Source organism: Gastrolobium bilobum, unplaced genomic scaffold (assembly GCF_033153095.1).
Source record: "Gastrolobium bilobum isolate Gb01-03AN ecotype WA unplaced genomic scaffold, APGP_CSIRO_Gbil_v1 utg40131, whole genome shotgun sequence".
Lineage (NCBI taxonomy): Eukaryota > Viridiplantae > Streptophyta > Magnoliopsida > Fabales > Fabaceae > Gastrolobium > Gastrolobium bilobum.
The window spans coordinates 152,930-166,598 of record NW_026896531.1 but is presented as its reverse complement, the minus strand read 5'-3'; the positions used below and the strand labels follow the sequence as shown (position 1 = coordinate 166,598).

The 13,669-nt window shown below is 34.7% G+C and overlaps 1 protein-coding gene across 1 annotated transcript; it reads right to left on the bottom strand.

Annotated features, from left to right (window-relative positions):
• Positions 1–5,650: 5,650 nt before the first annotated feature.
• On the bottom strand, positions 5,651–13,460 carry LOC133300296 (protein POLLEN DEFECTIVE IN GUIDANCE 1-like). Its single transcript, XM_061499816.1, has 11 exons — positions 12,930–13,460; positions 12,016–12,155; positions 11,687–11,790; positions 11,110–11,198; positions 10,923–10,996; positions 9,933–10,080; positions 9,450–9,617; positions 8,795–8,892; positions 8,554–8,676; positions 7,154–7,222; positions 5,651–6,344 (listed from the first exon to the last, which is right to left on the bottom strand). The coding sequence occupies exons 1-11, from the start codon at positions 13,312–13,314 to the stop codon at positions 6,138–6,140; spliced, it is 1,605 nt and encodes a 534-aa protein (XP_061355800.1). The 5' UTR covers positions 13,315–13,460; the 3' UTR covers positions 5,651–6,137.
• Positions 13,461–13,669: the final 209 nt, after the last annotated feature.

Sequence of the window (13,669 nt, the reverse complement as noted above, 5' to 3'; positions counted from 1 at the left end):
ATATATATATATATATATATATATATATATATATGTATGGGAGAGTTATATTTACAAACTTTTTATTTACAAACTCTTACAAACTCCACTATGTACTCCCGGGAGAACACTAGGTAACACTATATTCTCCCGGAAGTACATAATGTAATTTGTAAAAACTTGTAAAAAAAATTATAAACGGATCCTTCCATATATATATTCTAACGAGTGAGATGCAGAAAATTTAGTATCTGCATTGTCCTAGGAAACGTAATAAAATAGTAGGGGAAATATTTAATATGGTCAAGGCTCATTTATGATTTAGTGGTCCAAGTCAATAAAAATGGGTATTTTCTGACTTGCTTACATGGAGGAGAGAAAAATTTTGTTTTTTTCTCTAAGTGGCAGTTCCTCAATGGAAGAAGTAGGTGTGCCAAGACTATTATAAATACTCTCAAATAGTAGAATGCAGGTGGTGTAATCTCTGAAGCACGGACACGACATTTTATTTGAAAATGCGTGTCAGACACCGACACGCTCCGACATATTCCGACACGCGGTCAACATTTTCGGATACGTTGACTATTCCGACACGCGATTTTGACCGTATCCGACACGGTCAAAGGACAAAAACGTAAAATTTTTGAAATTTTATAAAGTTAAAATAATTCTAAAATAAAATATATAAAAAATTGTAAGAAGAGGAAGAATGAAGAAGAACGAGAACTCGGGACCAACTCGTCGGCCATGAAGAAATGCCCTTCGGATCGATCTGGTGGTTCGTCCATGCCAGGATCTCATGTTTCATCGTCGTCTTCGCCGGAATCATGTTTGGTCTGGGTTGGGTTGTAAAGAAGGGATAATGAAAAGGGAGGAAAAAAGAAGAAGGGTTACTTTGAAGGTGAAGAAGAACGAGAAGCAAAATGATGGTCTGAGAGATGAATCTTTGATGATGATGCTCAGACTACTGTTGATGATAAAAATCTGGGTTATGTGGTGTCTCCTCCTTAACCACTTATTTTTCAACCCTGGTTATAATTCATGGTTAAGTTCTTGACCCCACTTGAGGTTAGATGTGACTAATAAATGTCTTTTTTCCCTCACCGCGTATGTGTTCTGGTGTTCTGATGCAAAGATTAGACTTTATTTAAAGTGAAGATAGACTTATAGACTGTAGTACATCAAATGTTGAGTTGTAGATTATAAAAATTAATTATGTAATTTTAAATAGAATACACATAATAATTTATAGTACGAGACATTTATTATTACAATTCATCTCTACTCTTACAAAAATAATACCAGTTTCTTGTGATCTGCTCTGTTATATGTATTAAATATAAATTATATTATATATAATTAAAAATATTATTTAATATCAAAACGTGTCCCAACGTGTCAAAATATGACATTTTTTAGAATTAACGTGTCGACGTGTCGTATCGTGTCGTGTCCCGTGTCCGTGTTCGTGCATCATAGGGTGTAATGATCCCCTGAGAAATATAATTTAATAAAAAAACAATATCGTTAAACTAAGGTTTAGATTTCAACTGTAGAGAAGGGCAAATAAGCCAAACACATTAATTATTAGATGAAATATACATCTTCCTGAATATAGAAACCTTCTGCCCTTAATCACTTCGGAGAATATAGAACCATATACTCTTGGGTATGGCTCATATTTCGCATGCTGATGAGGGTCCTAATTATTGGGTCAGCAGAAAGACAACTGGTGAGCGGGCGGGGGTCCGGGGGGCAGCGCCCCTAGACCCGTAGAGGCTAAGTACTGTTGGGGGCCTCTGATTTATTGTTATTTTCTTAATAGTTTGGGCTTTAGCCCATGAATAGCTGTTGTTAGGGTTTTCTAATCCAATTTATATTCTTCTTGTAGACTGAGTGACTTGTAACGAGTGGCGCTGAGGTGAATATAGTATAGACAAGCTGGACGTAGCCTAAATTGGGTGAACCAGGGTAAATCTCTGTGTCTATTCTCTCTCTTTCTCTTTTCGTTTGCGATTTGAGTGATTATCGATTTTCAACACTCAACCCAAAACCTTAAGGCATTGGATTGAGATGTGGTGTCGGACCCACTTGGTGTATTTGTTATACTTAGCTCATTGGTGGTGATCCCTCGCACGAGCTTCCCCTGGACCCGCCTGACAGTGGTATCAGAGCTGGATTGTGCTCGAGCTAGCTTGGTAATTGGCTAGGAGGCGGGTTGAGTACTTGGGTCCTGGGGTACTCGGTTGAGGGAGAACATAACAATGTTGGTTTCACACTTGAAGGAGAGATTGTTGAGTTATTCAAGTGTGATGAGTCTCACATTGGTTGGTAATGGATTAAGTGAAAAATATATAAGTGGAAGGACCCATAACCTTAAGGTTTTGGGTTGAGATGTGATGTCGAACTCACTTGATGTATTTGTTATACTTAGCTCATTGATGATGGTCCCCCGTCACGGACTTCCTCTAAATCCGGGTAACATATACTATATTCTTATATAGAAATATTATTATAATCTCAACATTGTAAATCCATTAATTTCACACTCGCAACACTTTTACATAACAGAAAATACGTACAGTTTCATACTACTTTTCTTCTCTCTCCTTTTTCTTTTTCTCTCACTTTTAGTCACTTTCTCTGAAGTGTTTGGTTCAAGTCTTCTTAAAATTTTCCCATCTAAGTGCATGTAGCAATCTCCATTCTCCTCATTTGGTTGAAGGATTCCATTACTTTTAGTCATCAAACACACTTTGCTATCTAAGTACAAAAGCATGTTAAAATTGGATAAATTCACTCTTGAAGAATGCTTCTACAGTCGTGGTATTTCTTGTCAAAATCTGGAGAAATGAAAAAGTGGGTGAATACAATGACATTAATACCCCTCTTTTTATATGTTGTAATGGTTCAAAATTTTATAAAAAGGTTACTTTCGTAAATTCCATCTATTTCCCCATCAAATTTTTATTTTCAACCAAACATACACTCAGCATATTTAACTCAATTTCCCTACTAATATTTTACGGTACCAAACAACTTTTTTTAAACTTTCCTACCAAACTCACTTTCCAACTATTTTTCTATCAATTACATTTTCTTAGTATTCAAAAAAATTTTCCTCAACCAAACGTCTCCTGATAGTATTAGAGTGATGGTATTAGAGCTCTCGTTGAGGCTTGATACCAAGATTCCTAAGCTGTTTGGGAACTCAGATATTCATCTTGCCGTTGTCCCTACTCCTCTCAATGTTTGAGCCTCATCACTCGTGAGTCGTGACTATAATTATTATTTAGTTAATCCTAATTTAGATTCTATATCCTATGCATCTTATTTATTAAATTTCATCATTAAAATATGGTACATTGAAGTGTAATTTGTAAGATACACCACCAAATTATCCTGTGCAGGTATTATCCAAAACTCTCTAGTATGATCAAAGACAAGTCATTCTTCAGGATCCATTACGAACTTTACAACATATTCTAAACAATTTGGTCCCAAGTAAATTGTTACATTCTTAGCAGTGACTTTGAATAATTACAATTAATTAAATCTGACAATGATATATAATACACACAACATGCCTTCCTTAGTTATTTCATGCATGTTCTATATGTTAATTTTCATTTTTGGAGTCTCTTTAAAGAAAATAAGTCGCATTCTGGAAATAAATTGTTTAATTGAGTGAATGAAATAGCGGACGGCATAACAAAATTATATTTATCCCAATAGTTTCAACAGAGATAAAAATATGAATTAACTATGGGTTTTATGTTTATCATTTAACATAATATAACTTCACTGTCCTACACACACATTAAAGAGGTGGGGTCCACATATTTTTCTTTCTCTTTCATCATTTCACTTTCTCTCTCTTTTGACGTGAGAGTTGGAAACAACACTTACATTATGTTAGATAACACTAATAAAACCTATTAACTATTGAAGCGCATATATAAGTTTTATGGCTTCATTCATCCTTTCAATTTTTTATATTAATTATTTGCTCAAATTTCAGATGATTAATCAATTAAGTTGCAGCATGCATGGATAGCTATCTCAATTGGTCAATCGCGAAGAATTAACAACATAATTGGTTGGTGCTTCTAAGCCGGGTAGTTAGATATAGTGCCTGTTTGAATCCTCTTTTTTTTAAGATACAAGCTACTTATAAGCATAAGTTAGGCCAAACAGGTTTTGGAAAAAGCTCTTATAACGAAAAACTCTTTTTTTATAATGAAGAAAAAAGCTGAAAACTAAAAGCTCCTAGGAGGAGCTTTTTTTTAAGCTCTTATTTGTTTTTCTTGAATTGTGTGCTTTTTTTTAAAATGGAGAGTGATAAAGATAGAAAGAGATAATTTTCTTGAAATATGTGCTTTTAAGTAATTTTTAAGCTAAAACTTTTATGTAATTTCCAAACAGCTTTTAGCTTATTTTTTTAAGCTCTTTTTTTTAGCTTTAGCTTATAAGCAGCTTCTAGCTTAAAAATAAGAGGATCCAAACAGGCTGATAATTTTGTCTGAAAAGCTGCAGCCTAGAAGGTTTGTTGAGTAGCTAATAAGGATACGTTCCACTGATTTTTGCTTGTTCAAGTGATTGTGATAGAAAGATCAAATAAAAACAATATTTTTAAGCTACGTTTTCAATCACTAGTTGAGATTGCTTGTGGTCGAAGGGTCCGATTTGCTACCATAAGACAGTACTAAGCACCCGTAATAGAGGATACGAGTTGAATTATTGTAGCAACTCTTATGTAATAGCTTCTTGCATGCGATGGGTTCTGTTATATTGTTAAAGATACTCTTATATTAGTGGAGTTTGTTTCTGTTCTGTTAGTGATTAGATTGCTGTTGGTCATCTATTTATTTCAAAGGATGCTATTTTCAATGATACTCGATTTCCACATCATTTCCACTCGTGTACAAATTACTAAGAAATTTCCACTCTTATATTGTTAAAACACTGTTGGGCTCTCGTTGGGAGTTTAATAATCATCGATGGAAGAACCCTGTTTCTTGAAATTGTACAAATTAGCTCTGAGGAAGATTGATCATTAAGATCAATTACTAAGAAATGGAGTATCACCATTTAAAAGGGGAAGAATGAAAACGTAGATAATGTTAAATATAAATCATTCCAAAAAAACTACACTAAACGGCTTAAGCATTTTAAGAAAGTTGGTCATTGACATGATATGAGAGCACTATCCATATTTTTCAAGCCTGAACAGCTCATGCATGAGCATCACAATGGTACAACATATTTTTTAACACCTAAGGGTGTGTTTGGTCGGAGGTTTTTGAGGAGATTGATAGACAAATGTGAAGTGGGGAAATTGGATGTCCATGTTTGGTTGAGAGAGGTTCCTAATTTAGGTACCTAAATTCCTTTGCTAGCAAACCACTTTATCTAGCATTTTGAAGCAAGAAAGCTAGCCAAAGAAACCCTTTTCTGATGTGGGTATAATGTGTAATAAGGAAAAGACTTTTTTTTTATGGGTAAAGGGCAGCAAGGCTTATCAACATTTTTTAAAAACAAGGATATTTTTGTAATATCACATTTTTTCGCCATCTATATTTTACCAAAAGCCAAACATAGATTTTACAAAAGTTACCTAATTTTTCCGGTAAAATTTTTCCCTACCAAACAACTTTTTTTACATTTTCCTACCAAACTCATTTCCCAACCATTTGCCTACTAATCACATTTTCCTATGATTCATAAAAATTTCTCCTCAACCAAACGCCCCCTAAGGATAGCTCAGTTGGCAACTGAGCTCCCAAGGGTTTGCTTGAGTCAGAGGTTCAAACCTTGCCTCAAGCAAATTGTTGAAAAAAATTTGGAGGCCAGAGGATGTGCCTCCCTCCTCGAATGGAGGATTAGTCTCATCTTTTCTCCGGTAGCGAAGCTCAATGCACCTGCTATTCCAATGAGGAGCTAGCCTACAGGGCCGTACCCCGAGAGCAAGGTGACCGGAAGAGATTGAATGAAGATACCTCCAGGTTATACCAAAAAAAATAAAAAATATTAAGTGTGCATGCTCCTTTGGTGCTAGAAGTTAAATGAATGCCAATACTTTATCTCCACATGTGCTCTTCAGCCACAATGGAATCCCTGAACAGCAGAGTACATTAATTTAGTTGATCCATCTTATATTAATCTGCATGAGGATGACGCTTCCTCCTTTGACAGCGATTAACATACCAAGTGGCGTGTTTCTGTAGAACCAAGCCAATTAGGACCTTGAGGCTTGTGAGCATAATGTAAGTTATTGCTGAAAATAGCATAATCCAAATAAGCCTCCATGGAAGGGGATTGTAAGGAAGGATAGCAGCATATACCGGACTCAGAACTCGAATTACCTAACAAGTAAAAGGAAAGCGGAAAAAAATCAGACATACAATGATCAGAAGCCACAAATCAGGAAACAAAAGGACATTCAGGGTATATTTGGAGGGAAAGGAAAAATCCATGCTCCATTAAATCCTGACTAGCGAGGGTAGAAATGAAGGAAATTTTAGAACGCGGCCTTACCCTTGCATATTTATCATCCTTACATGTTTGGAGGGAAAGGGAAGGGATGAAAAATTTTTCCTTTTAAGTAAATGATAGAACTAGACCAGAATTTAGGGAATAGCAGAAAGATACTGTGGGAATTTTATTCACTATACTCCAACTCCGGATCAATGGGTATCCAGGGTTAAGAAGAGCAATTATACAATGGTGTATCCTCATAAACTCAAAAGACTGATCTCTTCCTTCAAAACTAACTGACAATATAACCAAATGCTTCTTAACACTCTCTCCCTCTCTTCATATCCTATTTTGCTGCTGCAGTTAAGACTTGTAGGTCTAACTAACTAACTATTTTAACTAACAGAGCCTAACTAATAGTGGCCGGCCCAATGGACTCCTTGGGCCCATCCTTATGTCTTCTAATATATATGTTCCTAATTGGTGGCCAAGTGCTAACAGTAAATAATCTTATTTGGGAATTTTTTAAAATGAAAGGAATAAAGTGAGATATTATCACATAGCCTTCCAATCATCCCTTATTCATTTTTTTAAACATTATATAAATATTCTCAATTAAAAAATGAAAAATTAACCATCTCTTCCCTTTCCCACCAAACCCTTTCATCCAACTTAGTCTAAAATAATTAATGCTTACCACACATGCTGGAGCAAGAGGGACAAAAGTAAGGTTTTTCTTTGCATCCTCAGTTTGCATATGTAGAGTCTACAAAATAAAACCAGCAGTCAGTCATATATTCTGAAACGTCCATCAAAGAAAACAGACAAAAAGTTACTGTAAATTGATGGTCATAATACAAAACAAATAGCAACAAATAGGAATAGTGACCATTTTGTCACGCTTCACCAAATTATTTACCAAACTGCCACGCCAACAGTAAAAAAATTTGGAATGCCACGCGGCATAATTCGCTATACTGTGTAGCGAAATACGTGGCCAAAATGTCAGAGTGCACAGTCAGCAGCAGGACACGTGTCAAGCCAGCAGTAATTCGCTACACTGTGTAGCGAATTACTCAACCAACAGATCTTTGCCACATCATCTTGCATAATTCGCTACACAGTGTAGCGAATTACTGCTGGCTTGACACGTGTCTTGCTGCTGACTGTGTACTCTGATATTTTGACCACGTATTTCACTACACAGTGTAGCGAATTATTCCTCCAATTGAGACGTGCCACATCAGCAATCATAATTCGCTACATAGTGTAGCGAATTATGTCGCGTGGCATTCCGGGAATTTTTACTGTTGGCGTGGCAGTCCGGTAAATAATTTGATGAAGCGTGGCACTTTGGTCACTGTTCCAAACAAATAAAAGTTCCAGAATTATGTCATTCTTAACACGAAGGCATTCTCAAATGTCAGTTAATACTGTTCGCTTTCTGTCTTACACAAAAACACATGTCTATGCACACTCCATTACATGAGAAACCACTACAAATCATAATAATCCATTTTTTAGATAAGCATCAAGAGATCAACTACAGAGAGATTATTCGGAAGACATGGAGTATATTCAATTAGAGAACTGGACCAATGAGCAAATGTAGTTACTTTGAGAAAATTTGTTTGATGAGAGCCAATTAAATGTGAACGTTCCATATTCCATTCATCCAATGTACAAACTGCTTATCATCATGTCTTCCCAAGAGTCTCTTTAAATTATATCAGCAGACAAATAATACAATAATGAAACCCAAAAGAAATATTGAATTGAAAAGGATAAAAATGAAAGAAATTTAGAGGAACAGGATATAATTATGTTCTGTCAGTTCAGTCCATATAGCCCCTTTCTGATCAAAACATACTGCAGGCTGCAGCAAATGATTTCAAAAGCATTTTGATTGAGTTATGGAGGGTGTTGGTACATTCAATGCAGTTCACATAAATCCACTGAAAATTTTGACTTTGAATAGCGACTAGAATAAAATAAACACTATTACACAAAGATGGTTCCAGCTGTTTATGCCCTTTTAAGTGGTAATTACTGATCATATTGCATGGCTAACATCCACATGAAATCAAATGGCAATACCTGTTTACATAGGACTTCAAGGAACTCAGAGTATGCAATGGGCGTAATGTTGTTGAATTTGGCAATGAAAGAATGCTTGATAATATCAATAGCCATTTCACATAGATAAACGAAGAATATATTCTGGACCATACAAAATACCAGTGTTAGGAGCAAGACTAAGCCAAACAAGGAAACTTATTCACACTTGAGAAAGTTATGCAATATATATTAGGTGCTATAAATTTCCAAATAATCTTACAATGAGAAAGCTTTCAATCCAGGGGCCTTCTGCCTCAAGAATATTTTGAGCCAAAACGAATAAGATAAATGCTGAGATGTGGAACCTCTCTATGGAATCTGCTTATCAGCAAAAATTAAAAGGGAAAAATAGAAAATAATGAAAGATTATAAATTAAAAAAATACATCTTAAATAATATTGACATAAAATGCAGAACAGGCACTCTATCAAAGGTAGGCTCTATATTCTAGAATCAACTGTATTATGTGCCACATGGAAAAGGTGGAGAGCAAACTGACAAAGGAAGGCCCTACATTTTAGATTCAAATAACAGGTTTCAAAATAAAATTCAGTCAAGTTTTACAGTTCATAACATTAAAGCGATTTTACTTGGTTGACATCATTATTCATTAAAAAGAAAGATATATAATTTTAAAAAAATTTGACACTGAAAACAAAAGAACAATCCGGTAAATATTTAAAATTCATGTATTTATATAAAAGCCACTAAGTGAGTGGTAATTGAGATTTGGGAGATAATTCACAGTAGTAACTGGTTAGGACTCACACAAATAGTATTAAGGTCCTTTTCCAATTTTGAAATGAAGCAGAACGAAATCCCAAATAAGCTGCCATCAAAGAAAGAAAAGGAATTATTATAGAAAGATAACTCACCAAAGTACACCATTCTGTGAACATTATCCTTACTATATCCCTTAAACACGTAGCTTTTGATCTCAGCAAAATTATTTGACACCAGCAAAGCTGGCAGAGCATTGTAGTGAGCAACAATACAGGCTGATAAAGTGATTGCCTGAACTAACAAGACGAAAGAATGAACAAGTACGACAAGTCAAGGAAACTAACCAGCATTTTTGTTTTATCTTTTGTCTTAATACCATAAAATAATTACCCAAACTACAGGGCAAACACCAATACACAAAAGCTCCTCGACTTTGCAAGGGTACCGATGAGACTTGAGAGTCATTTCTATGCAACCTTACCCTTACATTTTCGTAAAGAGACTATTTATTAAATTCGAACTCATGACCTTCTGGTAATAAAGGAACAAACGTACCACTTACTACAAGGTTCACGCTAAAATTTATTACCTAAACTACAGGCAAAAGAAATTAGCATCCGAGAGAAAAAGGATATTTGAAGTAATAATAGCTAAAACTTGGTCAGAAATAAATTTCCATTTCACACTTTCTGTTTCTGGATTACATCTTGCAAGTCGTTCTGCTGAATGAAATAACATTTGCAATACATCCGCATTAAAACTCTGACATAATTTATCAAATATCTGCAAGAAGATTAAAGGATTAGTCACAATATTAGTTTCAGACCAGATCACTATGACAGGACTAAAAAAGAATCCTATAACTCCTTAGCTTACAATTCGAGTAATTGCGAAAAAAACTGTTCAAATACCAAAAGGCCTCATTATAGATACCCATATATATTACACCATTCCTTTAGTTACTTTTCAACTTTGAGTTCCACATCTCAATTCTCACCAAACTAAAGTCAATACAATTCCTTTATTAATCTTTACAAGCCTTTTACTATATCTCAGATTTTGAACTTCCTCTCCTTTTATTTTATCTATGCAAAACTGTAAATATTTTTTCTGAGGGGCACAGGTACTGGTGACCAATAAAAATAGAATGTGAGAGAGCATCAAATCTCATCTCACTGGATCTGAGAAATCATGATTCATAGTGCAAAATTCCATTCTTTCATATTATGGAATATCCTCTTTGTCACACCAAGTTCTTGCTCGCTATCTTTGGCCGGGAACCTCAGCGAGGAAGTACCACACATGAAATCTAATTTAAATATCAATCTTTATTTCCAATTAGAGGTCCAGAAATTTGGCATATATGGAGACCTAAAGTTGAAATATGGGAAAATAATGAATATTACTTCACTCCATTTCATGTAAAAAGGGCTACTATATATAAAGCCTAATGGGAATAAACCCAAATAATTACTTTCCTAATTTAAGGCTAAAAATAGGGAAACTAATCTACCTTATAAAACAGAATCAAATCAAATCAGAATTAATTACAAGATATACACCCTAATATTTACAACACCTAATTAATCTGTTCAACCCGAGTTCAAAGATTAATTTATGCTCACCTCTATGACATTGTAGATCACATATAATTTGATTGTTCCTTGACCACGGATCATATGATATATTAAGCTGATATCTATGACAAGATAAAATTAAGGGGTGGGGAGCATAAACAAATTTAGTATAACAAACCAAACCTGATCAATACAAAAAGGAAATATGCAAAATACAAGCAGACTATCAGTATACCTATTTGCTGCAAAACAGTGACTCCACAAGCCATAATAAGAAAACAGCCAAAATCTGACAACTCAATTGTAGATGGCCTCTTGAACCTCCTGCCAAGAGCATGACAAGGTCATAGTGTAAAACTGAAAATTATGAACAAGCAGCAGAAATTTAAAACAGTACACAGGAATTTGTAGAAGAGGCTGAAGAGCATACAAATCAAAGCACAAGAATTAGCATAGCATATAAAGTGGGAGATTGATTCAACTTCTTCAGTGAACACAGAATCGGGGTAATCCAGTCTAATTAAAAATTAAAAATTCAGGCCTATATCACATTTAGAATGTCTCATTAAACCATCTGCTTAATCTGGGTGGCATGAGTCTACAAAAATCACCCTGTTCTCTTACTTAAAGATTTATTGTGATTTCTGATACTGAATACTAGTAAGATTGTACTAGATGGACACTGTTTAAGTCACAATTCTAAACTAAAGTAACAGATACTGTAGGATAAGTCTATCATCTAAATCCTCATAGGCACGCTCAACTGACATTAAAGTACTATAAGAGAAGAGTATTGAAGAAAGGTGGCAAACCTTGTTTTTAGAAGCCTCCAAATGGTCATTACTACCCTTGTTGGCATGACAGTTAATAATGACAGAAATGAATTGAAGCAGACAAAGAAACCAACATCTATAAGCTGCAAATGCATTCCACGTTTGAGTAACAATGTCTTAATAGAAATAAACAACTATAAAATAACAATTATACAGTAAGTGGACATTTTAAGGTTACATCCTTTCACCAGAACTTCTATATTTTATTCCGACCATCTGATGAGTATACCCATAGATGACATCAAGAACTGCAAACAGAGTTCCCTTTTATTATTTTTATTTTTTAATGAACATAAAGGAAAGTATACCAATTCACATCTCCACGGCAAGCGGAAGATAGTGTCATAAACTCTTTCTCGTTCCTTTTCATTCCCAAGAGTTGTTGTGCTCCATAAGGAATTTCCTTTGTACAGTTTCTCCAAGAAGTATTTTACAGGTGACTGTTTCACTGAAAACATATTGTACATCACAAATGCCTTAATAAAATAAGACACAAAAGGCAGGCAACAAACTTTTTGAAATAACCAGTATTACAGACCATTGATTGGTATTGGTTTAGATTGATTGAAGAACAGATGTAACACAAGAAAATCTGCCATAGCTTTAATCTCTGTCAAAAACTGCTCTTTATTTATCACTGAAATGGACTACAATGTATGCATTCATATTAATTATCACTTAAATGTCAAGAAAGAACCAACTTAACAGAATTTCAAAATCTATCATATTTAAAGCACCATTATATTAATGGGACAAACTTAACTTTTATTTTCTTAAACTATATCCCTGGAGGGCGATGTATATTCCGCTGGGAATTCGTGTAAGGGATGAATTCTCACTTTAGTTAAAAATAGACCAAGTAAGAATCATATGAGTGGAAAGACTCGTGGACTTATTGACTTCATTTTGGGTTGAGTCGTGATCTCGAACCCAATTATTATGATTGATTGTTGCTTAGTCCATTAATAGTAGCTCATTGCCTAATATATTTTAGCTCTTAGACAAAATATGTATGCACAATACAAAACAAGTAGTAGTAGCTATTGCCTATTGGGATGCAAATATGCAAAATAACTTAAAAGCTATAAAAGAAATAAAAAAATAAAAAAAATCTGATATTAAATAAATCTGATGCTCTGAATAGAGTTCCTGAAAAAAAATAATGAATAAATAAATCATCTTTATAAGTATGAGAGAGCACGTGAGCATTATATGTACTCACAAATCGAATCCTCTGCCGTAACCGTCTCTGATATTGCAACACCAACCGAACTACCTTCCTTCCCGTAACCGTCATCAACTGCTGTAACCGTCGAATCTCCGTAACTACCACCACTGTTCACGCTTCTCTGACTTAACGGTTTAGTTATATTGAGCTCGTTGTCATGGTCACAGCCATCGGCGTAGCTGGTTCGAACGGTTTCAGAGGAATCGGAACATGAATCGGCAGTTTCATGAACAAGTTTGTTCTCCACCGGCGGTGCTTTGTTCTTGCGCTTCTTCTTCCGGTGAGGAACTGAATTTGAAGGTTGGGATTGTGGCGGTACCTGTGCAAATAATCTCATATTGACTTGAAACAAAGATGATGCCGTGAAACAAATTTTCATTAGTTTAGTCTTTAGTTATTATCTATACATTTTATTATAATAAGAATATTTTAACTGAAAATATAATACCATAATAACATCATGTGATATGAAGTCTATGGCTTTAAATAATTTTGCTAATGTTCAAGTGGCTTGCTTGGCCGAGTTGCGAAGAATTTTATTGCTTGTGGACTTGGTCATGAATATCGAATGATTAATGTTATAATCAAACTCACATTTTGAATAATCTGAATTCTTATACCAAATTAGGCAAAGGTAGATCACATAAGATGATAATGTAAAATACCGCTCCGGTGTGTTAATATGCTTATTTATCACTTCCTTTTGATTTAAATTTGAATACTTCTCTTTTGGG